Source organism: Nomascus leucogenys, chromosome 22a, assembly GCF_006542625.1.
Source record: "Nomascus leucogenys isolate Asia chromosome 22a, Asia_NLE_v1, whole genome shotgun sequence".
NCBI lineage: Eukaryota > Metazoa > Chordata > Mammalia > Primates > Hylobatidae > Nomascus > Nomascus leucogenys.
In genome coordinates, this window is record NC_044402.1 from 125,582,772 (window position 1) to 125,608,722 (window position 25,951).

Here is a 25,951-nt window from a genome sequence, read left to right on the forward strand (position 1 = left end):
ATTTGTTTGATCTAGTTCCCCAAATCCACAGCTCTCCTCCAAATCAACTTCACAGCAGAAGAATGGGCTCCTGTCAAAAAAACAAATGCTTGCTTCCCGTCTACCTGATTTCACTACTGAAGGCCAAGATGATTATCTAAGCCCCAGGGTGGTAAACCTGTCATCTTTGTAATAGTCTGGGCTACCCAGGGCATCTCAATTGGTTTGAAACAAGCAAGAACAAAGTATTCCATTACAAATATCTGAATTATTTTCGTCACTATAATTCAAGATCAAATGGAGGAAGAAATGACATTGAAGAAAATAAGCATTTGAAGTATGTAACACTAAAAATTACATGGCTAAATTACCAACCTTCATATTCCTCCAGAATGGAAGTACAATCTAACTGAAACATAAGCTACCCAGCCTTATGTTGGAAAAATCCAAAGTATAGAGTGTTAGTACAGGTTTTCTATGTTACGATGCAACAGAGAGTTTAACATAACACTCTAGTGCCAGAATTTCTGGGATTCCAGTTTTGGCATTGCCACATATGAGCTGTGTAACTTCAGGCATGGTAATTGAAATCCCTATGCATTAATTTCTCCATCTGTAAAATGGTTTAGGAGGTGCTGCCTCACAGGATTAAATGAGATAATACTTTTAAACCCCTAGAAGAGCCCACACCTATAATCCTCATTACCCAAGTGTTAATAGATAAAGCCTATGGGTTTTTAATGTTCACTAGTTAGGGATTTAAAGCATCAGTATTATAAATTTAATGTCTACAAAGAGCAAATAGTAGGCACTCAATAAATATTTGTTAAATAAATAAATTTATATTATTTCATCCAGATCCAAGAATTCCTTTTCCGGGATTCTATCTTAAAGAAACAAGCACACATATAATGCAAGATTTATACGAGGATGTCTTTGCAATATTATCTTCGTAACAAGATGGAGAAAATATAGTCACCCTAATCCAAAGCTATAAGGGAGAAAGGTAGGCTAGTGGAGATTATACCCAACGACTGAAGACTCCAGAGCTGCTGTTCCAAACAAACAGTTTATCTTTTTCAGAGAACTGTGTATGGTGGAGATAGGCTTAATGCTGTGATGCGCTTTGGGAAGGACATTGAAACTAGGGTAAGAGTTGGCATAAATCTATGAATGACTATTAGTACATGCCATAATTCTTCAGTAAAGTTAGTGAACTCACGACATTTTGCATATAATTGGCTTTTCTTTTTGGAAAACACGAGGTGGCTGGAGTTCATGATCAAGATGGCAAGCATTGGTATGAAAGGAAAGATAAAGAAAGGGCACTCGCTACCTCAGAAGGAAAGAGGTTAAGGGCACCTTGACAGTGGTTCTAGATTCATAGCTATTATGACACTAGAGTTTGAGCCCAGAATACCCATATCTCTAAGGGATAGTAAGGGCACCAGGTAGCTAAAAATGAGAAACAGTAAATCATCATAGGTAAGAAACAATTAGGAAATTATGGTACATTCATCCTAAGAAACAACGCATATCCATTAAAACTAAATTTTTTAAAGTTTGTAATAAAAAGCAAAATTGCTTATGTATTATTGTTCAATAAAGTGGTAATAAATATAATACAACAGAATAATCACACAAGATTTAATAAATTTAAAGAGAAAACATTAGAGATATGGATCCTAATATTATCAGTTATGATATTTAGGATTTTGCCATTTTGATTTTTCTGCATTCTCCAAATTTCTACAATGAACATGTATTGCTTTCCTCATGGTGAGAAAATGAACTTGGTTTCTCAAAACTATCATGCGTTCATGGAAACGCTGGAGAGTTATTTGATTTTAAAATTGTTTACCCTTTGAAAATCCACCAGAGAGGGAGCCTAGAAAAATCACAGTGAGACTTCACATAGAAGTTCAACCATTAACAGTTTCAAGTAATTAAGAAAAGATACGCAAAACCCTGGGGAAAGGAGACCAGGGAAAATAATTACAGATTATATATGTGGCTCTAGAAGCTAATGTCAGCAAAAAGGAGATGGGCAATTAGCAATTTAACAACGAAAATATTTTTCACCTCCGTAGGGAACCATCAACATCTGGTAACTTACTTAAATACTCATGTGTATTGGTCATTGTCACAAAAGATTAGAAATCAGAATCTCTAGTTGGAAGTTCAGGATTTCTTACCTACCAGCTATGTAACTTCGACAAGTCATTTGCAACAGCTGATGTTGGCATAAATGGGAAAAGGGCAGTATTGCTGCAAAGATCAAGTAGATAAAGTATGAAAAGTGGTAAGTGAACCACTGAATATCAGACAAATGTAGATTTGTTTTTATTTGAAGATGATTGAAAATTACCCTACATGTTTTACCCAAGAAACGTGTGCCAATCAGCTAATCAAACCAACTACAATGAATTCTTCATGTACCAGGAACTGTCCTATATGCTTTCATATTTATTATTTAAATTTTATTAAAATAACACTCTGAAACTTAATGATTCTACTGGAGGCAAAAATGGTAGTCATAATGAAGAGTACTCAAATAAAAAAAGGACAACTTCTCCTTCCAGAATCTCCTGAGTGAAGTCAGGCTACTCTATCCCCCATAGGAAAAAGGAAAGCAGTCTACTAATTATGCATATCAGCAAATGAAAGTGACTTTGAAATTCTACCTTTGTTTTCCTTGAGAAATGGCCTAGAAAATGTTTTCATGTATTTATACTTGCAGATCAAAAGAGAAGGATTAAATTTAGGATTGGTTTAATATTAAACTCATTAGCCTTGCAAATAGAAAAATCTAAAGAACAATCAATGTTGCAGATACTTTGAATATCTTTCTGCAGCTCTGACCTACACAGATACAAGGTGAGCTTGTTGGCATTGGGGCGCTAATCAGGAAAAGGACTGATGGAACAAGGAAGAGAGAACATCTCTGTGGCAAATCCCTCGTGACTGAGGGCCGCATATTTGAGATCTACATTTTGAATGTAATTAGGGAGCCATGTCTTGGTTATTCACCATTGGGGTTGCTCTAGTTTTGTCTACCTGAAGTAGTTATTCTTGGTTCTCTTTTTCAGAAAACCTAGTCTTTTCAAGAAACACTATGAAAAGAGTGTTCCCCGCTTCCTTTGAGAAGTTTTATGTTCTTTCTGTGACATGCAGTAGATCCTGTGATGCCATTTGGAACTCCCTCTTCCTCAGCCAGCACTGTTGTTCCCATATATCTGAACCTTTATTCTATTTTCAATATTCATAACAGAATTAATCCTGTATCTGAATGGCTTCTTCAGTTTTCAAAACTATTCATCCTAGTTAATGACACAGAAAAACTAACAAAAAATAGGTGTTTAGTTTGGTACCAATAGAGTAGGCTCTATTAGAGCACCACATGCTAATTATTTTTCAATTCTCTTGACATCTTGACACACGGACAAGCAAATCACTCACAGTGATGATTCATGGGGTCTTTTGAGAGACCCTCCAAAAATTTCAATCTTGAAATCCCCAAAACGAATGAGAAGTAACACAGCTGTTAACTAATTTCAGTGTTATATCAAGATAACTGATAAGATTTCTTAGAAGAAATAGAAGATCTAAATGACACATGGATTCTTTAGACCTTAATTTAATCCAGGACCCTTTGACCTTAATGTAATTGGAATGAAGCCAACTTCCACGCCACTTGTGTTTAAAACAAATGAGAAGATCGGAGAAAGTCCATACAGCTGGATCCACGGCCGCAGCTGTCAGCCTGGGTCACGTAACAGATTTAATTTAGCCTTTCATCAGAGGGAGTTCCCCTGGAGAACCTCTCAAATGCTTCAGCTTCTGAAAACAAGGCTACTTTTTCCTACCAGAAAGGAAGTGATTAAGTAAAGAATAAGCCATCTTATACTAACCCTTTAACCTTCTGTCTGTCTTGAACCACACAGTTTCATGAGAATGGAAAAACACCAGCCAAATCAAAATTAACAACTGTGCAGCTGGGCAAACTCAGATTAAGCTGAATTTGGAAATGGCTCCCTTGGTAACAAAGACGGACACAGATCTCACAAGGAATCAATCACCAGTAACTCTTTGAATGTCTTAGTCCATTTCAGTGACATAAAGCAGGTGAAAGTCGGTAAAGCATAAAATGTTTTGCAGATATAAGGGATGACTGTATTGTTACATTCAACACACACATTATAGTTAGAAAAATCAGAATTTTCTATTTTGTTAACCCTTAATTTCTTTAGGGAAAGCAAGGACACAAATGAGCTTCATAGGATTTGTGATGTAAGGTGCACTTTCAAACTAAATTTGGATCTTTGAAGTCTTATTTTCTTTTTAAAGAAATCTGACAATGTATATCTCTTAGGAGCACGTTAAAATTCACACATTTTTGTATAGCAAATAAAAATAAAATTTAAAAGTGGCTGCTTCTCTGTATTTGTAAAGAAGTAGAAAATATCCAAGAAGATCTAAATCAAACTAAATTACATGTCTCATTTAGTTTTCTAGAAACACTTGAATGATAATAAATATCATTAAAAATACATCACAACCCAATTACAAGGCTGCCCGACACGAGGGAAATTAATACCTTGGAGTAAACTGTGGAGAATTTTAGATTAATTTATATGAAGCCTGTGATGAGAGCTGTCACCAGCTTAACCTCAGATACTATCTTATTATTTTAATAATCACAAAAACATTCACTCACAGGTCAAGTGTTGTACACGCACATACATGCCACACATACAAATGTAAATAGTTTTGTCAACAACAGGCATTTTATAATTTCAATATGTCTTCCCATAATGACAGACCATTCTTTTATTTCCTTTCCTACCTGTGGCTACTTGAAGTTGAATATGCATAGTGGATATTTGTTGTCTTTTGGCCTATGTAACACTTATCCTACTTTCTTTTAGTACTAGCATTTTAATTTCCTTTTGGGGACTTACTTCTTCCCACATCCCACAAGAAGCAGGCTTGGTGGATTTAACTAATTAAAGGGTCCTGATTTTCTGGTGTCAAGGGTGTGTGACCCCAGCGAGACCCATTCAACTCTTTACTGCCGAACTCTGAATCTTGAGTGGCAGGATGCAAATGTTGATGAAAGGACTGGAATTGTTTCATTTCTGGGGCTACACTCCCACAAGACTTTCCATTAGTTCCAATCATCAAAACCACCCATTTCCCACTGTCCTGAGCTTCTCTAAGTCCATTCCTGGTTCTTCTCTGAGCCCATCTCTCCACCCTTCCTTCTGTCCCCTTCTCTGGACTGTGTTTGTGCATTGGAGTAGGTTTCTAATGCTTGCAACTATAGGAATCTAATGAGATATAATACAAGGAATAGTGCCTAGAATAAGGGACTATTATTTCCTCAATTTTTGTGTTTATTTGGATTTGAATGGTCTTAAAGGAGGACCTCTTTTAGCCAATGACTCCTGTCTTTGAGGTGTGAAAATTTAGGTTTGGTAAACTCCTGAATTACCAATGCAACCCAAGATTGTCTCATTCTGTGAAAAGTACATCAGGTATCAAGCATCCTGAAAATGGGGGATTAAGAACCTTCCTGGTTCTCCAGGGAGATACATTCAGTGCAGCCCCGATCTCTAATTTTCCATTAAGCCTTACCCATTCAACCCATCACTGTCCTATGACACCAGAACATCTGGAAGCCAAAAGATGAGTTTAAGACCCCATTTACCTTCAGTGATGATAGTCACATACTATAATTTTGCTCTCTGTAGGAGGTGCCTGGTTGTGTTGGAAGTTCTGGCCAGCTCCTGTAATACACAACAGATCAGACACACCTAAGCTAGCAATGGTTTAGGTATGTCTCATCTGTTGTATATTATAGGGGTTTCACCTTTCTTCCTCCCCCCATTTTCATCTTACAGGTCACATTTGCTATATTTATTGCTGTATTTATTATAGTAAAACTAATTCATATGTGTTTTCTTGTAGAAATAACAGTCACACCAAATAATTGATGATAATGGTAACAATATGCACTACCATTTTAAAATAAATTACCCTGTAAATGTCAATAATGGTTATTATTTTTCTACTACCACTATCATACATAATCAATGTCAAAGACCATAATCAGTATTTAATATCTTCTCTCACTGAATACCAACATCAACCCTGGAAATGGAAAAGATCATTACTGCTTTTTTTTTTTTTAGATGAGTAAGCTTGGATTTTGAAGATTTCAACAACTTGGCTGCAAGTTGATGGGAGAATTGACATTCTAACCCAGCTCAGTTTGAAGCCTGTAGTCTACTCCACTCCACTCCACCAGCAAAGAACATAGCCTTGCAGAACAGAGAACAGAAAACAGAAATGCTTTTTCTTCACCCTGTTGGGAGGATTCTGGAATAGAGCTGTGATTTGGCGTACTATTTCTGCTCCCCTTTTGAGTTTCTGCAGCAAACGGCAAGAGAAGGCTGGGGCTGGTATAATAAGGTCACCGGGCACCTCAGGGGAACAAAGTGGTAGGGAAAGAGGACCAGGCCAGGCCTGGTGGCTCAGGCCAGGTGTGATAGCTCATGCCTGTAATCCCAGAAAGTTGGAAGGCCAACGCGGGTGGATCACTTGTGGTCAGGAGTGCGAGACCAGCCTGGCCAACATGGTGAAACCCCGTCTCTACTAAAAATACAAAAATTAGCCAGGCGTGGTGGCATGCGCCTGCAATCCCAGCTATTCGAGAGACTGAGGCAGGAGAATTTCTTGAACCTGGGAGGCGGAGGTTGCAGTGAGCTGAGATCTCGTCACTGTAATCCAGCCTGGGCAACAGAGTGAGCCTCCATCTCAAAAAAGAAAAAAAAAATTATAGGAGGGAAAGAAAATGAAAAAGTAGATTTAAGGAACCATATAATGAATGTTATTGGTGTGTATGTCAACATCCACAATGAAAATTGCCACCAATTGAGGGAATCTTTAAAATAAAAAAGTTTTGTACCACGGCCACCTTCCAGGAAATAAAGGGTTGCTGGGATCATGACCCTCCTTCCTGTCCCTTTTGGTACTCCTCTTCTCTGACAAATGGTCCAGCCCATGCTCAGAAGCTTCGCTCACTTCTGGTTTAACTCTTCTCCTTCCCTTCGCAGTCAGCTGCTAGGGAAAGGAAGACCATTCTTAGTTAAATTACAGGTACCCCTCCCATTTCCATTTTGGAAGCAGCTTCTCTGCAGCTCCCTGGCACATGAGCTAACTGTTCCCTGTTGCGGCTCACACCCAGGTCCTCTGATCTGTGTTCACCTGGATTCTTAGGCAGACCAAATTTCAAAGCTCACTTCTCCATTTCTCAGATTGAATTCACATCCCCCGGTTACTCCTGCTTCTTTGCATTCTTCAACCTGTCCATTTCCAACATTTATTCCTGCTTTCCTTTGTGTTTCAACCCTGATTCAGCCTTGTTTCATTGTTCCTAGAACCAAAATCCTGGCTCCTGGAACCCCATCCATTGCTTCTTTCAGCTAACTGGCTCCTTTCACAACAGCCTAAATAAGCAACGCCCTATGAATGGTTGTACAAAACAAAGAGATAGCACCTAACAAAGCACAGATCACCAGTAAGGGAGGCTTCTCACATTAACATGGAAGATTCAAGAGGAAAAAACTGACTTGAACGATAATAGTACAATACGATATAAAATAATGTATATTAGAAATATGTTAATGCTATTCAGATTATATCCTCTACCCATAGTTTTCATTTTTATTTTCCTATTAAAGTGCTAATGGGTACTTTAAAGATTAGAGAAAGAATTTTCATGGGTATCCAGTTTTCCAAATACTTTGAAATCCTGCAGATTAATGACCCATAAACCAGGAACAACTTAAAAACAACAAATCACATTTATTTAAATGTGTTCATATATTTTTCTGACTGTGCAGATGATTGATATAGTAATTCAACTTAATTGTGTTTTTAATCTTTCTAAATTAGGACACATAATTTGGGAAGGAAATGATCTCTTTATTGACTTCCTTTGCACCAAAGATCATACTGAAGAATTTTAGTTAAAAAAAGAATAAAATAAAAATAGAAAGGCAGTTAAAAAGAAAACCGTCAACTGCAGACCACCACACACACTTCAAAAATTAAGGGAAGTAGTTCTACTTGATGATCTAACACGTCAATTTCACTTTTCCTTAAGTTTTTCTCATAACACAACTTTAGTCTCTCAATTGCATGTTGTTTGTGATAAGTGGCATTTCTCAGACAATACATTTGAAAATTAGATTAATAAGGGAAACTTTCAAGACAACTAAAAATTCTACTACAATACACAGCTTCAAATAGCACTTGAAAAAACCCCAGAATATAGAGAATAGTCAATCTGGGTCAAGAGGGTATAAAATTTGGGTTGCATAATTCTTAGGAAGTCACAGACCTCTCGATAGGTATTTGAGATAACTGTAAAACCATTTCTAAATTTTCTTTAGATTAAGAAATGACTTGAGCTCAAGATCTACATAATCATTACAAAAACAGATATGATAAGTATCTGCAACAATCACTTTTTTCTTCTTTCACTACAATTTATGAGTGTATCCAAAAGTTTAAAAGGAGTTACTGCTTTCTTCTTTAACTTTAGGTCTCATCTTCATTTGTTGGGCATTTTGTCAACTGAATTGCTCCTTCCCTTATCACTATTCAAATGAATAGGCTCTGAAGTCAGTCTAGGGATGTTGGTTTAAGATTTTTTTTTCTTTTCTTTTTCTTTCTTTCTTTTTTTTTTTTTTTTTGAGACGGAGTCTTGCTCTGTCACCCTGGCTGGAGTGCAGTGGCACGATCTCGGCTCACTGCAACCTCTGCCTCCTGGGTTCAAGCGATTCTTCTGCCTCAGGCTCCCGAGTAGCTGGGACTACAGGCACGTGCCACCACACCCGGCTAATTTTTTGTATTTTTAGTTGAGACGGGGTTTCACCGTGTTAGTCAGGATGGTCTCCATCTCCTGACCTTGTGATCTGCCTGCCTCGGCCTCCCAAAGTGCTGGGATTACAGGCATGAGCCATCATGCCTGGCCGGTTTAGAATTTAGAAAGCTTAGATGAACGTGCTGGGCACAGTACAATGAGACTGTGAGTGGGTTTCAGCTAGACTCTGCTTAGACTGGGCAGAAAAAATCCATGGTGTTTCTGAAATAAACTGTATTGACACATAGAAAGATCTGGGACCCTAAGCACTCAGCTTAATGAAGTTCAGAAGTCTGTCTCCTGGGTGGTTCTGTTATCAAAAAAAGATTCCCAGGAGAAAAGTGTGACCTGTAGTGACTTCAACTGCTGAAGTCACTAGGAAGACAATTTCAGTGTCCCTTTTCCCTTGTCCTCGGAAATGGAAATATTTTACTTAGTTTTAATAATACTACACAACACTTGTAACTTTGGCAACACTTGTAACTATTCAAGTTACACAACACTTGTAACTGTTCAGAATGCACAGTACCAAACTGAATTCTAATAAACAATCTTAACGCAGGATAGGTATTATTATGAGCATTTTACAGAAGAGGAAACTGAGGTTCAGAGTGATTTAAGTAACTTGCCCAAGGTCGTATAGATGGCATGTGAGAGTAGCAGGGAGAATGACTTCCTCAAGATATCTATTTCAAATCCTAGTGTTCTAATTACTCATTTCACTTTCTTGGATTCCAAAACGAAAAGCACATCTCAGGATAATACTTAAGGACGGATCAAACAATCCTGCACTCAATACAAGAGACAACCTGTGAAAGTAGATATGCCTACCTTAGGCAGACCAAAAGCAGGCAACTGTAGCACGGATGTCCCCAGTGCCTTCTGTCGTCGAAGAAAGCGAATCACTGTATGAATGATCTTAATTAAATTTGAACGCATTGCTAACTGAATGCTGTGGGAAAATACCACGTCCTTACTGGCTGCTCTTCCCATAGTACTCAGTAGCAATACGTTCAAATTCAATTAAGATAATTCATAGAGTGATTAGCTTCTTATATGGTGAGACTCTGGGGACTGTCCTCTTGCCAACACTGTATGTGTGGTCTCGGTAAGATAGGTACGTTCTGTGCATTTTCTCTTTTAGTAGACACAAGAAGTAACTCTCAGGGTGACATAATCCATGCTACTTCTAAATTCCATTGAGATAAATACAGCAGGGAAATTACGTTTTGGGGACAAGACTCAAGTTAAAAATAATCTCAAACCAGGCAATATTTTGAAACAGTTATTCTCCTTAACAGGCTGATGAGGCTCTTTTGGAGTCAGTAAGGAAGATATATCTGACCAGTGGGGAGGAAGTGGTTAGGTCCAGGCTCTTATTTCTGACCAATGGCGAGAAAGAGGTCAGGTCCAGGACTCTGCATTTTCCAGTTATGAAATACCCAGTGAAAAGATCAGAGCTACATTTAATGGAAACAAGGGTAGGGGCTCAACTACATGTATTCACCAATGGCAGACACACACTCCTGAGATAGAAACTGAACAAACAACAACACAGTACCAACCCTCTGAGCAGACCTCTAATAAACTCTATTCATATCAAGTTACCATCAACTAATTGTTAGTATAAAGAGGACCTCTATTCATTGAGAGGCAATGTACTTACTCATATTTATAAAGATCCTATATATATGCATGTGTGTGTGTGTGCATATATATATATAATTTTTTTGAAAAGTCACCTCTGTTTCTATATTAAAGATGTTTCTATGAACAAAAAGATCTTTCACCCCTAGAACTGTGGTTTTCATATGGGTGATCAGTGGTCACCCTCCCGGAGACGTTTAGCAATGTTTGGAGATGTTCTTGGTCATCACAACTAGGGAGGGATTGCCACTAGCATTAAGTGGTTAGAAACCAGGAGTTTGTTAACCATCCTACACGGTACAGGATAGCCCCCCACAGAAAAGAATTCTCAGACCCCAAATGACAATAACGCTGAGGTTGAGAAACTCTGCCCTGAAAAAGGCAAGCAAAGCCAGGCCCACCATGTAAGATGAACATTCTTCTAAAATAAGCTACCCAGGAATATTGCTGTAGCCATTTAACATACAAAGTGGGCCCTTCACTTTACATGAAAGTCACTGAAGTGCTCTAATAATCAGCTCTGATATTCAACTGTCAGTAGTTTATAGAACTGTAAAGTTCTATACATTCTACAGTTTATAGATCCGTAAAGTTCTGTAATAAGTACAGGCTTTCAAGCTCTCAGTTTGTTTGCAAACAATAAGGCAGAAATATTTTTAACAGCAAAACAAAACCAAATCTTTTTAACCTTTAAAACCTTTAAAAGTATCACTTTTTAAAGTCCTCCTTGGCTCTATTAATCAAATGCTTATTTACTTTTTCTTTCATATTTTGGATTGCTCTTTCTAAGAATTTTAAAATAAATAATTAGTGGCGTATGATAAAATAGAGCAATGACAATTTTCTAAAAACACAACTATATACATGTCATCAACTGAGTTCTTAGGCAATTAGAGGCTTTTCTTTAACAAAGAGAATAACTTCTTCAGAAATTTTAATTTGTACCATAATATTAAGATAACCTTAAATTCCAAATATTACAGTAATGTTTTAATGATTAAATTCTCTACTAATATATTTTAAAAGAGTTACATGTGGTTTGAGAACAGCGTGACTTCAAAAATAATGATGTAAGTAAAAGAGAATATTTAGGACCCAAATGGAATCTTCTGTTTCACATAAGACTTCATCCAGCAGCCTGTGCTAGAATATCACCGTAGAGCTAATCATTTTTGAAAGAAAGGATTGAAGGAAAGACGGAAAGCAAAACATTGACATTTGGATACCTACAGAACTAAATCTGTGGATTTCTTCTTGGTTTACTCTTCTCACAGTTCGTCTCTTCTTCCAAAATTCACTGGGCTCCCGTTTAAAAACCTTCCCTCGAAAACTCATCGTATTGCTGTAATTTGAGTCACAAAATATTTTAAAATATCGATGTCGTTAAACTCTTTTCTTCTGAAGTGTCACCAGGCTGAACAAATCTCTCTTCTTGGTAAAAAGGGAAATGCTCATGCTACATGAATGTAACTCAACAGAAAGGAAAGGAAAGCTGTCAAGTTACCACTTCCTGTGAGTAACTAACTACCAGCTGTTCAGATACTGCTTTTGTGCATATATCCTCCCTCTTCACCTGCAATAAAGCAACACAAAATGACTTTGGACGTTTAAGAGAATTGCTCACAGCTAAATAAACCATATGATGTAAAACCACCCATGGAACCAAATCAAGATTGGATTGAACAGTTAATTGACAACAGGGCTCCATGGCTGTCAAAACAGCCACCCAAACTTTATAATTCTGTTTAGACCCCAAAAGTCAACTGTAATAATATGGCTGAGGTCTGAGAATTGTGTTTAAAGCAATTGCTCTTGTTAAGTGTAGACTAAATAAGTGATCTTCCGAGGGGAGTTCCCAAGGTGATTGCTTAGAGAACAAGAAGAAGATATTAGAATTTTTTGTATATTGGCTATCTAAATAAAGAAATTATGCTTGACTATTATTTAATAGAATGCACACAGACATGAACTCCTTGAATCTGTATGTCAAATAGTTACAAAGAGCTACAGAGTTAGTTCCCTCATCTTTAGATCTTCAAACCCTTTCTCTGGGGCCAGTTAATTTAAAGGTGCAGTTCTCCCCTCAAACTCACCCGGATGCTGTTTCCTGTTTTGATTTTCTCCATCACAGTCACTGACATGTAACACAACTGTACAGTTTATTTATTTGTTTTACTCAGGGTCTGTCTTCCTCTACCAGGCTGTATGCTCCATGAGCATGCGATTTAGTTTCATTCACTGGATCCTCAGTGATTAGAACACGCGGCACTCAAAAGGCTTTCAGTATGTATTCGTTAAATATATGTTTAATAAAGAATAAATGAGGGATTTACATTTATTATGCTTAACAATGAACCTTGTCTCATATATATATATATAGTGCTTTGAAATATTAGCTATTGATAAAAGCTATATAATTGATAAACAGATATACAATATAGGAGTATGTTCAGTTTTTTTCTACTAGGTGAGACAGAAATATTTGGAGGCCACAGGACTAGCTGTTCTCTTTTCCCCAGTAATAATTAGATTTAGTTGAGAGGCACACATGTACCCCAGGCCTGAGCCATTCACCCGTCTCTACCTTGTCATGCAGTGATTTGTGCCAGACAGGGAAAAAGGGATTCTGATTATTCCTGTCTTAGCACTCAGACTGAGAAGACCTTCTTTTGAAACCAATCAGAAAAATAGCATGATGCTACAAAACGACAGCTGGGGAGATAAATTATATCATTACTTTGTAATTGGCTTAGTTAGGCAAACTAAGGATTCCACCAAGCAGAAGTCCATTGGTCCCTGGTCACTCCATATTTAGAAATTACACCATATGTCTTTAGTGCTAAACAGATTTCACCCTCAAAGTAATGCTTTGACATCTGACAGATGAACAGGTATATTATAGTACATACAGAATCTTCAGATTTATTATTTTTTCCTTATATGGTGTTATGAGAGTCTGACTCTGGATCACCTGATTTCCTGGGGTCAGATTATGTGTATATGTTGATGGCTAAAAATAGTATTTTATAATCCTTTTTAGATCATGAGCTCATTTTAAAATCTGATAAAAGCTATGAACCCACTCATCAGAAAAATATAAGCACTCAGAAAATGTGCATGCATGGTCAAGAGTCACAAACTTCTGAAAACCATCTGTGGATCCATCCAACAATGGTGCCTTAAATTGCTGAATCACAGTTTTAGAAGATGAGCATACTGTCTTATAACAAAGCATTGAATAATCTTGAGAAACTCTTAAGTGACTTTCTGTCTGTCTAATATTTGCATCTATTTTGTCCTCTATTCCTCTTTAGGCGCCACAGTTCTTTATCCTAGAGTTCCTCCCACTTTTCAACTTCTGCAATACAAGAATGACTCATTTCTCCATTTCCTCAGCTGCTAATTATAGCTTCCTGAAATATTGGCAAAAAGAGGCATCACCCGGCAGCATATGGGGATGTCAGATAGACAGAGTCTGTGTTGATGCAAAGGAGGGGAAAATCCAGCAGCATGGCATGGAGTGTTCCATGGGAAGGCACTGTTGGGCCCTCTACAGGCTTTCTTCTCCTTGTTTCTAGACCAAGCCTGTTTCTCAACCATTCTATGAGACACTCCACACAATTCCAACACATTTCTTTTCTGCTTTAGTTTCAGAAACATGTTGTTAATCAAAAGTCCTAGGCAGGACAATGGGAAAGAACCAGTAATAAGGAGCAATCAGATATTTGTTGGCTTAGTTACAAGGAGATGCCTCCAAGTTCATTAGAAGAGAAATCCAAGACCAATAAATCATCAGAATTTATTAAGCACTGTACTCAAGACATCACTGAACTTCGTGAGAAAAATAAAACATCTTTCCTAGTTTTAAGAAGCTTGTGTCCTACAGAGGAGTTCACTAGAGTTTGAAGGAGTCTGGGAAAGCTTTATAGAAAATATATCTCTAAGGTAGGCATTGAATAATAGGTGGGAATCAAAGAGATGAATGCAGAGGAAAGCATCCTACTGGATGTAAAATTACAGAACCATCTGGGATTCAAATCCTGGATCCATCACTTTCTAACTGTGTTCTTTGGCCAATCACTCACCCTTTCCAGGCCTCAGTTTTCTCATCTGTAAAACAGGGATAGCATAGTCACTACCTCATAGGTTTGTGGTGAGGATAAAATGACATCTTAAAAATATCAACACATTGCCTTGCCTGGTACATAGTATGCATAACTATTAGTTACAATAAAGGCAAAAAGGCAGGCCAAAGCAGAATATTTAAGAAAAAATTAGAAATCTGCCTGTCTACTGCCCAGTGTTAAATAGGAGAGGAGAGATAGAATCAATTGAAGGTAGAAGTCAGGAGCTAGTTCATGGAAGGCTTTGAATGCCAAGATAAGGAAAAGTTTCCACCGTATCCTGAAATCATGAGGAACCACTAAAGGATTTTTGAATTATAATTACAATAGTGCTTTACAAAGATTCATTCGGTAGCTACATGCAGGCTGAATTGCAGAGAATTTGATCCAGAGATGGTTTGCATTAATCTAGATATTAACATAGGGTGGTGGAATACAGAAAATTAGGCAACAGAAACATAACCATACATTTCAGGGAAATTATAAAGATCTAGCAATTAAATAAAAAATGAGAGCTGAAATTTACTGAGCAAGTACTGCATGCTGGATGCTGGTCTAAATTTTTTATGGAACGTATTTAAACCATCCAACAACCCTGTGAGGTAAGTATTGTTATCATTGTTATCACCACTCTAGTTTTACAGAGGAATATTTGGGTTCTGGAGAAATTAAGCAATTGGCCCAAAGTCAGTAGCAGAGCGGCGATATAAGCCCAGGGGGTCCAGCTACTGAGCCCACCGTCTTGGCTAGAAGGGAAGTTCAAAGATGCCAGGTTGCTGACTGGCCATGAAGGAGATGGGTAATATGAGTGAGGGAAAAAGGGTGGTAAGAAGGGAGGGTTTCCCCCCTTTATTTAATGTGCAATGCTGATTTAGACATGTTGAATGTTGCATCCAGAAGATCGTCAAAAAGGGGAAGTCCAGGTGTTATATGTGTGCCTAGAACTTCAGAAAAAGGACTGGAGACGTGGAGCAGAAAGTCACGAAAAGAACTAAATTTAAAAGTTTAAAAGTAAACTGAATTTTTGGAGAACAGATTAACAGAATTAAGAACACAGTCTTGAAGTTCCTTTACATATGGGAGATGGAGGGCAATTCAGGAAATACTGAGAAGGCATAGAGATAAAAGGGGAAACTACAGAGGCATTACAGAGCCTCAATGTCCTGGACAGGTGAGGTTAAGGAAGGTGGTGCATGGCATCTGGACAGAAATGGATGTAGGGCCTGGCAATGTCTAAAAAGATTCAGTGTGAGAGATAGACAGGCTGAAAACTAAGGACCTTGCAGTTTTGGATCTAGACATACTTGTGCTTAAATCTTCAGCTGCCTATTAGATAACGTCCAGCAAGGTATTTGACTTATCTCTGCCTAACTCTTATATGTAAGAATAGAACAATCAGTATACAGCTTATAGGGTTGCTGTGAAACAATATATGTGAGTCCCTGGAGTTGAGAACAAAATACATATATGTGTATGTATAATGGCTAAGATTCCTATCTGTGTATATACATAAACTATTATTATTGAACATAATAGGTATTTGTCATATCTTATGCATGTATTTATGTATATACATATATATGCATGCATATATGTACATACAAAATGCACAATCTCACACATTCTTATATAAGAATTCAAAGTCTGGTCCCATGGTGTCCAGTCGGAAAGTAAGTTTGCCATTTTCAGTAGAGAGAAGTCTAGATGTTTGGAAATTAAGATGGGACACTTAACCATAATTTAGAGACGTGGGAATTTGAATGCTAAGATGTCAGAAACCTAAGAAAAAGTTCTGGCAATCTGTATTAGTTTTCTATTGCCACTGTAACAAACTGCCACACATTTGGTGGCTTAAATCAACCTCCATTTATGATCTGTTTTCATGGGTCAGAAATCTGCATTCAGCGTTGCTCAGCTGATTTTCTGCTTGGAGAACCACAAGACTTAAACCTAAGTGTCAACAGGGTGGTATCCCTTCCTGAAGGCTCCAGGGGAGAAGCTGTTTTCAGGCACATGCAAGGTTGTTGGCAAAATTTATTCCTTACAGTTATAGGACTGAGGTGGCCGTTTCTTTGCTGTCTGTCAGCTAGGGGTTATTCTTAGCTTTTAGAGGCCACCCACATCCCCTGACTCAAGGACCCTTTCTAAACCAGAAATAGCTGGCTGAATCCCTCACACTTTGAATCTAACTTGTCCTTTTGCCTCATCTTCCCAACATAGCTCTTCTTCTGTATCTCTCTGCCGTAGCCAGGGAAAAAAGCCTTGGCTTTCAGGGCCTCATGTGATTAGAGCAGGACAATCCGGAATCATTTCTCTACTTTAAGGCCACCTGATAATCAACCTTAATTTACAACTGCAAAGTCCCTTCACAGCTGTACGAAGATTCATGTTTGAATAATCAGGGAGTCTGGAGGGGACATCTTTAAAATATCATCTACTACAGTCTTATACTTGAATTTTGTATGTGTGTGTTTTAATTTTAACACCAAGGATGTACTGAGAAGAAGGTGTAGATGAGAAAGACACTTGGCCTTTGGTTGTGGTTTCCACTGACCACTGAGATCCAGGTTGCAATGGGCCTAAGAAATGAGTGGGAGGAAATGGAAAATTGGCTTCTAGATCATTTACTGGAAAATATTGGCAGTGAAATACAGGTGAGAAGTCGAAATAAAGGTGAGAAGTTGAATGGCACAGGAGAGCTCAACAAAGTCGGAAGAAAGGAAGAAAAATAATGGTGAAGGAAAGGCAGAAAACAAAGTCAATAAACTATGTGAAAGTCCTTTTTAAATGCTCAATTATGTTATGTTTCAACATGCCCAATTCTAATTATTTTCAATTAGATAGGCTATCCAATCTGGAAATGGCATCATCGCTGAATCTAAGCAACCAGGGGGCAGAAACCTGGCTTTCATTGACAATGCACTTGAATCCATTCCATTAAAATGGCCCCAAAAGTACCATTAGGAATTTAGAGTAAATAGAAACATAGTGGTTAAGATTTAGACACATGTACATGATGACAGGATTCGCAAGTCCTAAACTGAGCAATTGGTAAGGCACCTCCTATTCATTTCTTCCCACTTTAGTTATTACTTCCTTATTACATCTCATCTTTATTCCAAGTTTTTTAACCTGTTGAGTTTTTTTGGCATTTGCTGTTGATTACTTCTTCATTATCGCAGAATGCTTGGATAATTCATTTTATTTTTTTCTCTTCCATTTCCAATAGATTTCCCCATTTGCCTGCAGGTTAGTTTGCTGCACAGCCTTTCTGTCACAGGAAAAACAAGGCTGGTCCACGGTGCATCTGCAGGCTCAGCTCAGCCACTGTACACCCTGCTTAAAGGAAGTAAAGCAGCAAGTAGCTACTTCCTCCTTCACTGTGGTCTCTCCTGAGCCTGGGCCCTACAGAAGAGCTCTTAAAGTTAGTAGTACTCAGGCTCACTGCTTCCTGCTAGAAAGGTCAACCCAATTGAGCAGCTCCAAGTTACCAATGAGAGTAGACTTCTCTGGGGGAGTTTAAATGAACATGACAAAACCTCATATTTCTAAATGTAGAGTTTTCAAAGTGGACAATATCTGTGAAATATAGGTTGGGGCAAAGGTAACTGTGGTTTTTGCGATCATTTTTAAAATAGTGGTTTTTTAAAATGGCACTATTAAAAATGATGGCAAAAACCACAATTACCTTTGTGCCAATCTAATAGTATATTTAGAAATTTCATGGAAAATAAAGGGTGCTGTGCACATGAGTGAGAATGTAGATGAGCCAACAATAACAGAGACTGCAGTCTGTGAGTGTGTGGTGCATGCGGGAGTCTGTGTGTGCACAGTGTGTGTGTGTGATGCATGCTTCTTGTGTGTGGGGGGTAGATGATGTGCGTTTGCTGTGTATGTCTGTACATGTATATAGGCATAAAATTATCTTGGTTGTATTAAAATAACATAGTACTCCAATCATAGCCTTTCAGACAGGTATAAAGTTGTAATATGTGTTCAGAGTACTGAATTTCAATGGGTTAGAAGGTGAAAATTCTCATTTAGAGAATTTTCTCATCAAATCAGAATTTTATGGGAGAGGGGTTTGGGTAGGTAAGAAATTCATTTCTTACAGAGTTTACTGAGCCCATCTTAGAATCTAATAGCAAGCAGTGAAGGAGTTATACTTTTTCAATAGTGGACTTTGTCACTGGTCAGAGATATCCACCTCCAGAAAAAAATTATAGTCCAGAGATATGTATATATCTTACCAATAAGTATCTTAGTGTGATATTTAGAAAATAAAAAACATTGATTTTAGGGTTTATTCTTTTCTGAATTTCCTGTTGGGCATTTAGTTAATCACCCTTTTTGAAGTTTTTGAATTTTTTTTGCTAAAGGCATCCAACTGTCTTTAAGAAATCATGTGTATTTTAATATTTCCAGCTTCAGCCTGCTCTGCTGTTGAAAATGGGAAATCTCTAAGGTACAAACACTTATTCTTATGGAGACAAAACTCTAACTCACATGCCCTTGCCTCTAACCTCAGAAGCCAGGGCATGACAATAATGACAATGACAACAACAAAAATACCACAGCTAGCTCATAGCATTTCTAAACATGTTTCATACAAATATATATGGCTGGATTGATACTTCTCTTTACAAAGGCATGCAGCTAATTCTCACCTAGAATACAGTGTTCTTTTCCTATTAAAAAGTAATCAACTCCAAAGCAATATATTTTTCATTATACTATTATTCCTCTACCTCTTAAAGAAAATGAAAAGCATTCCAAGCTGAAGCAAAAGATTTCTTCCACATATGATCAGGTGAAGACACATAAATAAAGCCTCCAAGAAGATGAGGCTGAGGAGATCTGAATCAATGCAGTTATCTTTTATCTTATAGGGACTGTTTTCCAATTGCATTTTCCCTAGAGACAGAGGTATCCTGTCTGCTTGCTTGGAGCCTACTCCAGCTTCCCACTACTGGCAAAATTAACTACAGACCAATGTTATTTCCTTTAAAATAAAACAAGCACCTAAAATTGCCCTCCTGTAGCCATTCCAACTGCTCATTACCTTGCTTTCAATATGAATGTCACTCACTGTTTAATAATTACCCTGAAAAGCACATTGTATGTAAGTTTTGTGGGGAGACTAAGGTCTTTCAAATCTAAAAAGCTCTAATGGAAAAATTGGTCAATTTATGGAATATCACCATTACATATGCTTTATTCTTGTGCCTGTCTTTTTACTGCAGAAGGATTTGTCTTTATAAATGGAAGGCAATAAAGCATTATTACCTAAGCAATTTTGAGAAGGAAACTAATTGTCATGTAAATGCCAATTACTGAGTGTGAAGGCAACCAGATATCTAGACCAACAATTTATTGCTAGTGGATCAGATTGTGAGCCTAGGTACAATCCCTGTAACCCAGTCGACTCCACAAACCACTTCTTTAATGGCACCGTAATGCATTTGTGTCTCTTAAGGCCTCCACCAGGAGATAAAGCTAATACAATACTTTGATTTAAGTGTTTAATGCCTTGCATTGTGGAAATTGGAGAATAATGGGAGGGTCTTGGGTTTGCAATCAAGAGCTTTCTTTGTGTTTTGCAGATAATTAATTGTTGGAGTTCCTTTATTTAGCTGTGCACACTGCAGTAAATTCTTGACATTTTGATGTCCAGTAGTTAAGGTCCCCAATTAAAGGGCAAATTAACCTCTGGGTATGTGTTCTGCACCTCACTAGGTAAACAAGGAGAACTGAAATAGCAGAGAAACAAGAATTGGATACCTCTCATAAGGGCACCCATACCTATTTAATCTAGTTTAGGAGAATGACTCTCTGTCAAACATTGTTCATGTCTGTCCAGTGCCAGGAATCAATGATAAAGAGAGAATTAGAACAGACTATACACAGTCCATGTGGAGAGATGATGGTACACATAAAACGCAAAAGGCAGAAACGAATGAAGAATATGGGTTGCAGCATCTGAAAACAAAGGAGAACATTGTGTTGGCCAAGGTGAAGCAGGATTTCTTCATACAAGCATTGAGACTTGATTTGGGACCTGGACAAAAGTAGGACTTTGAAAGTTACTACTATAACCCCAAGAGAAGAGACTCTCCAGTGTTTGTAAGAATCACATGGGTAAGTTGTTAAAAATGTGGATTCCTCGACCCTATCCGGGAGCTCAGTAGCTCTCATTGCGGGGAGGTTTAGTAATCTGGCTTTATAAAGACCATCCATTGGCGGGCACGGTGGCTCATGCCTGTAATCCCAGAACTTTGGGAGGCCAAGGTGGGTAGTTCATTTGAGGTCAGGAGTTCGAGACCAGCTTGGCCAACATGGTGAAACCCTGTCTCCACTAAAAATACAAAAATGAGTTGGGCGTGGTGGCACACACCTGTAATCCCAGCTTCTCGGGAGCCTGGGTCAGGAGAATCACTTGAACCTCAGAGGTGGAGGTTGCAGTGAGCCGAGATTGCATCCTGGGCAACAGAGCGAGACACTACCTCAAAAAAAAAAAAAAAAAAAAAAAAAAAAAAAGAGCATCTAAATGATGCCTGTTAAAGATGCTACACAGACCACACTTTGAGAAACAATGCCTCAGAAGCTGGTTCACCTAATAGTTTTCTCAGGCAGAAAATCACATAATAGTGCCGTCTGTGGCACCACCTCCCAACGCAAACTACTTTTATACTGCACTGAGGTCTCATTTATAAAATCAAATATGCTCTTTTCCTAATGTATACTCAGTCAGGTGGAATTAACTAACCAGGTGGATCATGCTGCATGTTTGGGAAATGGAGGAGAAAACCCTGGAATAAAGCCAGCCTCTTCACTGGCCACCAGCCTCTTCACTGGCCACTACTCTGCTTTGAATTTGTAAACCTGGTCATGCTTGTCATGTCCCTCAGGTATTGTCTAAATCAGCGTTTCTCAAACTCAGCACTATTGAAATCTGGGACCTGATCATTTGTTGTTTGTGTGGGGGGGTGTCCCTTGTATTGCAGGATGTTTTGTAGCATCCCTGGCTGGCCTCTACCCATAGATGCCAGCAGCAAACTCCCCGCCCTCTGCTGTGCCCATCTGTGACAGCCAATGAGGTCTTCAGACGTTGCCAAAACTTCTTGGGGGAGGGCAGGGAAAAATCTCTCCCCAACCCTAGGTCTAAATCTAGTATTTAGTTTTTTCTTCCCCCCCACCCTTTTTTTTTTGGAGATAAGGTCTCACACTGTCACCCAGGCTGGAGTGCAGTGGTGTGATCATAGCTCACTGCAACCTTGAACTCTTGGGCTCAAATGATTCTCTTGCCTCAGCCTCCTGAGTAGCTGGGATTACAAGAGTGTGTCATCACACCTTTTTTCGTTTTAATTTTTTTCGAGGTGGGGTCTTGTTATGTTGCCCATTCTAGTCTAGAACTCATGGTTTCAAGAGATGCTCTCACCTCAGCTTCCTGAGAAGCTGAGATTACAGGTGTGAGCCACCAAATCCAGTATTTCCTTGATAATGGCTTTCAGGGCCAGGAATCTCCTGGCAGATGGTGGAGATTTCTCTTTGGACCAGAGTTAGTACCTCTTGAAAGCCGAGCTGACTTGCTTGGAAGAACCTCAGACCTACTGTCCTTCAAATCAGTGCCCTCTTTCACTTCTCCACGTCTCAAAACCCCACTATTCAAATTAGTGCATAAGCCTAGGTTTCTGTTTCTGTTCTGGGATGTCTCTATTAAAATGCAGCTTCACTTGCCTGGAAAAGCTACAAACCCATTATAATCTTCAATAACTTAGAATAGTATCTCAGAAGAGGCAAGCTGGTCACCTAGGCAAAGGCCCAAGGAACTGGGGATGAGGATACACGTTTCAAGCATGAAAGCATGTCGTTGGGAGTGTGGTGTTGGCCACTGTAGGTAAAACCACTGTGCTGGCCTTCCCACTTACTTGCTGGGTACCTCTGGGCGACTTCCCTAACCTCTCTGGAAATGAGTTTCCTTATCTGCAAAATAAAGATAACCACAGTATCTACTTTATTAGATGTTGTGAGGCTTATTAATAGAATATTGGTGAAGTGCTTAGCGTCATGTGTGGAATATAATAAAATGCTCAGTGGATGTCAGTTGTAAGTTGGATTATAAAGTAATTGTGTTGGGGTCATCTTGAGCTCAGCTGCTACAGTGTATGGTTTATGAGTGCAGGATGATCCTAGCTGCTCATGCATTGAGCATTAGGAGGAGGAGCTCCGGGCACAAAAAGGGCACCAGCTCCGGGCACAAAAAGGGCACCTCAAAAGTGGCAGTGAAAGGAATAGGATGCTTCAGAAAGGAAGGGAGTAGCCAGAAGACCACTTGGTTTGGATAAGGATAATTAGGTTAAATAGCCTCTCTTCCCCTGCACACTCACTCCTTCCACAACTGACCTCTTTGTGCTCATTGTGTGTGTGTGTCTTGCAACACTGGCTATTTCATTTTTAAATCCCCTCTGTGCACAACTACAAAAGATTCCAATTATCCTATTTCTGTCATCTCCCTTCATCCCACAAAGAAGACTCAAATGCCAAGAAAGTTAAGAAAGCCAACTTTTAACCAATATCATATGCTTAAAAAAAAAAAAAAACCTTTTCATGCTTACTTTTCTGCCTAAGCGGGACTGTAAATTCCCAGAGCAATAAACAGTATCCTCTTTATGTTTCAACGGTGCGGGGTCTCCTACTGGCATGTGGCAAATACCAACATTATAATTACCAATTTGATGTTGTGAACAGCAGAAAAGAGTATTGCACTTTGTTTTCCCCCCGTCTTCCTCTTTTTCCTTTGAATAAATTTCCAAGGCCACTGAAAGGTATTAAAGTACACTGACAAAGAGACATTTAATCTGACTTTGTTCTCTTTTGCAAGGATATCATAGATTGGGAAGGAGATCCGCTACCTAGACTGCATCAAAAGATCTTTGGCAGCATTTAAAATTGGCATCCTTCTTGCTTTGGTTGGCATTAGGGAACATATTTTCAGGAACCAGTTCTGAATTTGTGTTGACTTCTTCTTTCTCACTGCCCATAACTACAGAGTGGAGACTGCCATGATAAGCCATTTCTTATTTTCTTTTAGGCAGAGTGCATCTCACTGCATTCACAGTGAGGAGAGCATTGGATGGCATCAGGAAGCCTGTATTCAACATCTATCGCTGATGGGTTGAGTGACCTCAGGCAAAACAGTAACCTTTCTGGACTTCTTGTCCTGAAGCTTTTTAAAAAAAATTCTAAACTTCTATGTTTGTGTGTTTTTAAATAAAACAACTTGTATCAGCCATTTCCAGGTAAACCTATAACCGGACCCCCAAAAATAAGCCTTTATTATTTTCTTTTTTTTTTTTTACCTCAATTACCACTTAGGCAAGAAAAATGATTTTCAATTAGAGCTCATCTTTCTCCACATTTAGTCCAGATGATGCACCCAAAAAGATGCTACTGTCTCTCATTCCCTGCTCTCAGCTGGATTCCACTTCAGAAGGAAACAGCTGTGCCTTCTCACTAGATGACATTGCCCTTGACATGATTTGTAAATAAAGCACTGGAAATAATTTTGGGGCTGTTTTCACACCCACTTAATTTATTGATAATATCTTGCTTAAATCTGAATATTCAGTTATGTATTTTTAACATCTCATTACTTTTGCCTTGAATACAGCTGCAAAATGGAAGCTGACACCAGGAAACCCTTCCTTTCCAACAGGCCTGATGTTCAGTTTTGTCTCCCTCTGCTCTTTGGGTTGACTTCAGTAGTCATTGCCAAGACTGAGTCTTTGTATAAAAGCCTGAGCTTTTCATCTGCTGGAGAAAAAGGCAGAGTCAATATGGGCATGACATATACAGTCCTCCTTGTTGTGGAAATTGTACCTTGATTTTCCTATGGGGAACACCTCCTCCATCCCCTCACCTTCCAGAGCACATCAAACAAGGTGACCTGACCTACCTCCACCAATCAGATTGTTCCTTCTCTGAACTTGAACCTTGAAAGGAATGATATATGAAGGCAGAAAACAGCCATGATTTATACCAAAGACAGTGTCTTGAATGCTGCACATTTATTGTCATTATTATAATTATTATTGTTATTCCTATTGTTCCTGGGCTCCTGCTCCTGCCTGTGCTTACTGAGGCCTCTTGCTGAGCTCTTCCCCCAGTCTGAGGGGATTTCCCCACTTGCACTCTTTATTTTCCTTGACCTAGCTAAGGTCGTTTTCTTTTTACAACCATATAACTATTTGCAACCATATGTTTATTTACACTGTAAATGGGTACAGATATTGTGCTAAGTATTCAGGATAACCAGAAGAATAAAATAACTTATTTGTCTTTACAGAGCTTAGAGGAGATGGTTTGGCAGGTGCTGTGATGAGAAATTTGCATCAGAAAGACTAGAAGTCAAACAAATGAAAATTTCATTATCATTTCTTTCACATGTCCTTTCAAGGGCCAAAAAGCAAACCAACTATACGCTCATTCCCTTTCCTTCTAAATATTCTTCCATGCAACTTTATCGTGATTTTACTAACATAATCATCCACCTAGGTGGTAAAATTGGAAACTTGGTACTCATTTTCAACTTCCCTTATCCCTTATGTGCACAATGAACCCATCACCAAATTCTAATGATTGTATATTTTCTTGTAATCCTCCTCGTTGCAGCAACTTTCCTTGTGAAAGCCAGGTCTGATCAGGTTATTCCCAACTCAGAAGCCTTGAGTAGCATCCTCTCTTGTCAATATCAGTGTTTCCCCAACTGTTCTCTAGAGCTTCACAACATGTTAGCCAGGATTACAGAGAAGAGATTTACAATGGCAACTAAACTTGAGAAATGCTGCATTGAATAAAGCTAAACTGACCTTCTCACTGCAGAATTCCTCAGAGCTCTAATTCCCATTGTGCAACACAACTCTCTCTCCAGTCTGTAGTATGTGATATTTCCCATGCTTATTTTTGCATAGCAGCATTTTCTTTTCTTTTCCCTCCCTCCCTCCCTCCCTCCCTCCATTCCTTCCTTCCTTCCTCCCTCCCTCCCTCCCTTCTTTCTTTCTTTCCTTTTTTTTTTGAGAGGGAGTCTCGCTCTGTCGCCCAGGCTGGAGTGCAGTGGCACAATCTCGGCTCACTGCAAGCTCTGCCTCCCGGGTTCACGCCATTCTCCTGCCTCAGCCTCTCCGAGTAGCTGGGACTACAGGCGCCCGCCACCACGCCCGGCTAATTTTTTTGTATTTTTACTAGAGACAGGGTTTCACCGTGGTCTCGA

The 25,951-nt window shown here is 38.7% G+C and overlaps 1 protein-coding gene across 4 annotated transcripts in view; it reads right to left on the reverse strand.

Annotated features, from left to right (window-relative positions):
- DOCK10 (dedicator of cytokinesis 10) overlaps positions 1-25,951 on the reverse strand; it is a 279,722-nt gene that overhangs the window by 172,488 nt on the left and 81,283 nt on the right. The window contains exon 1 of one of the 4 annotated variants that reach the window (XM_030802800.1): positions 11,789-12,004. The exons of the other annotated variants lie outside the window; for them this stretch is intronic. Coding sequence (XP_030658660.1) covers positions 11,789-11,893 — 105 coding nt within the window. The 5' untranslated portion in view covers positions 11,894-12,004. Of the gene's footprint in view, positions 1-11,788; positions 12,005-25,951 lie in introns of those variants that run through there. 4 annotated transcript variants of the gene reach the window in all.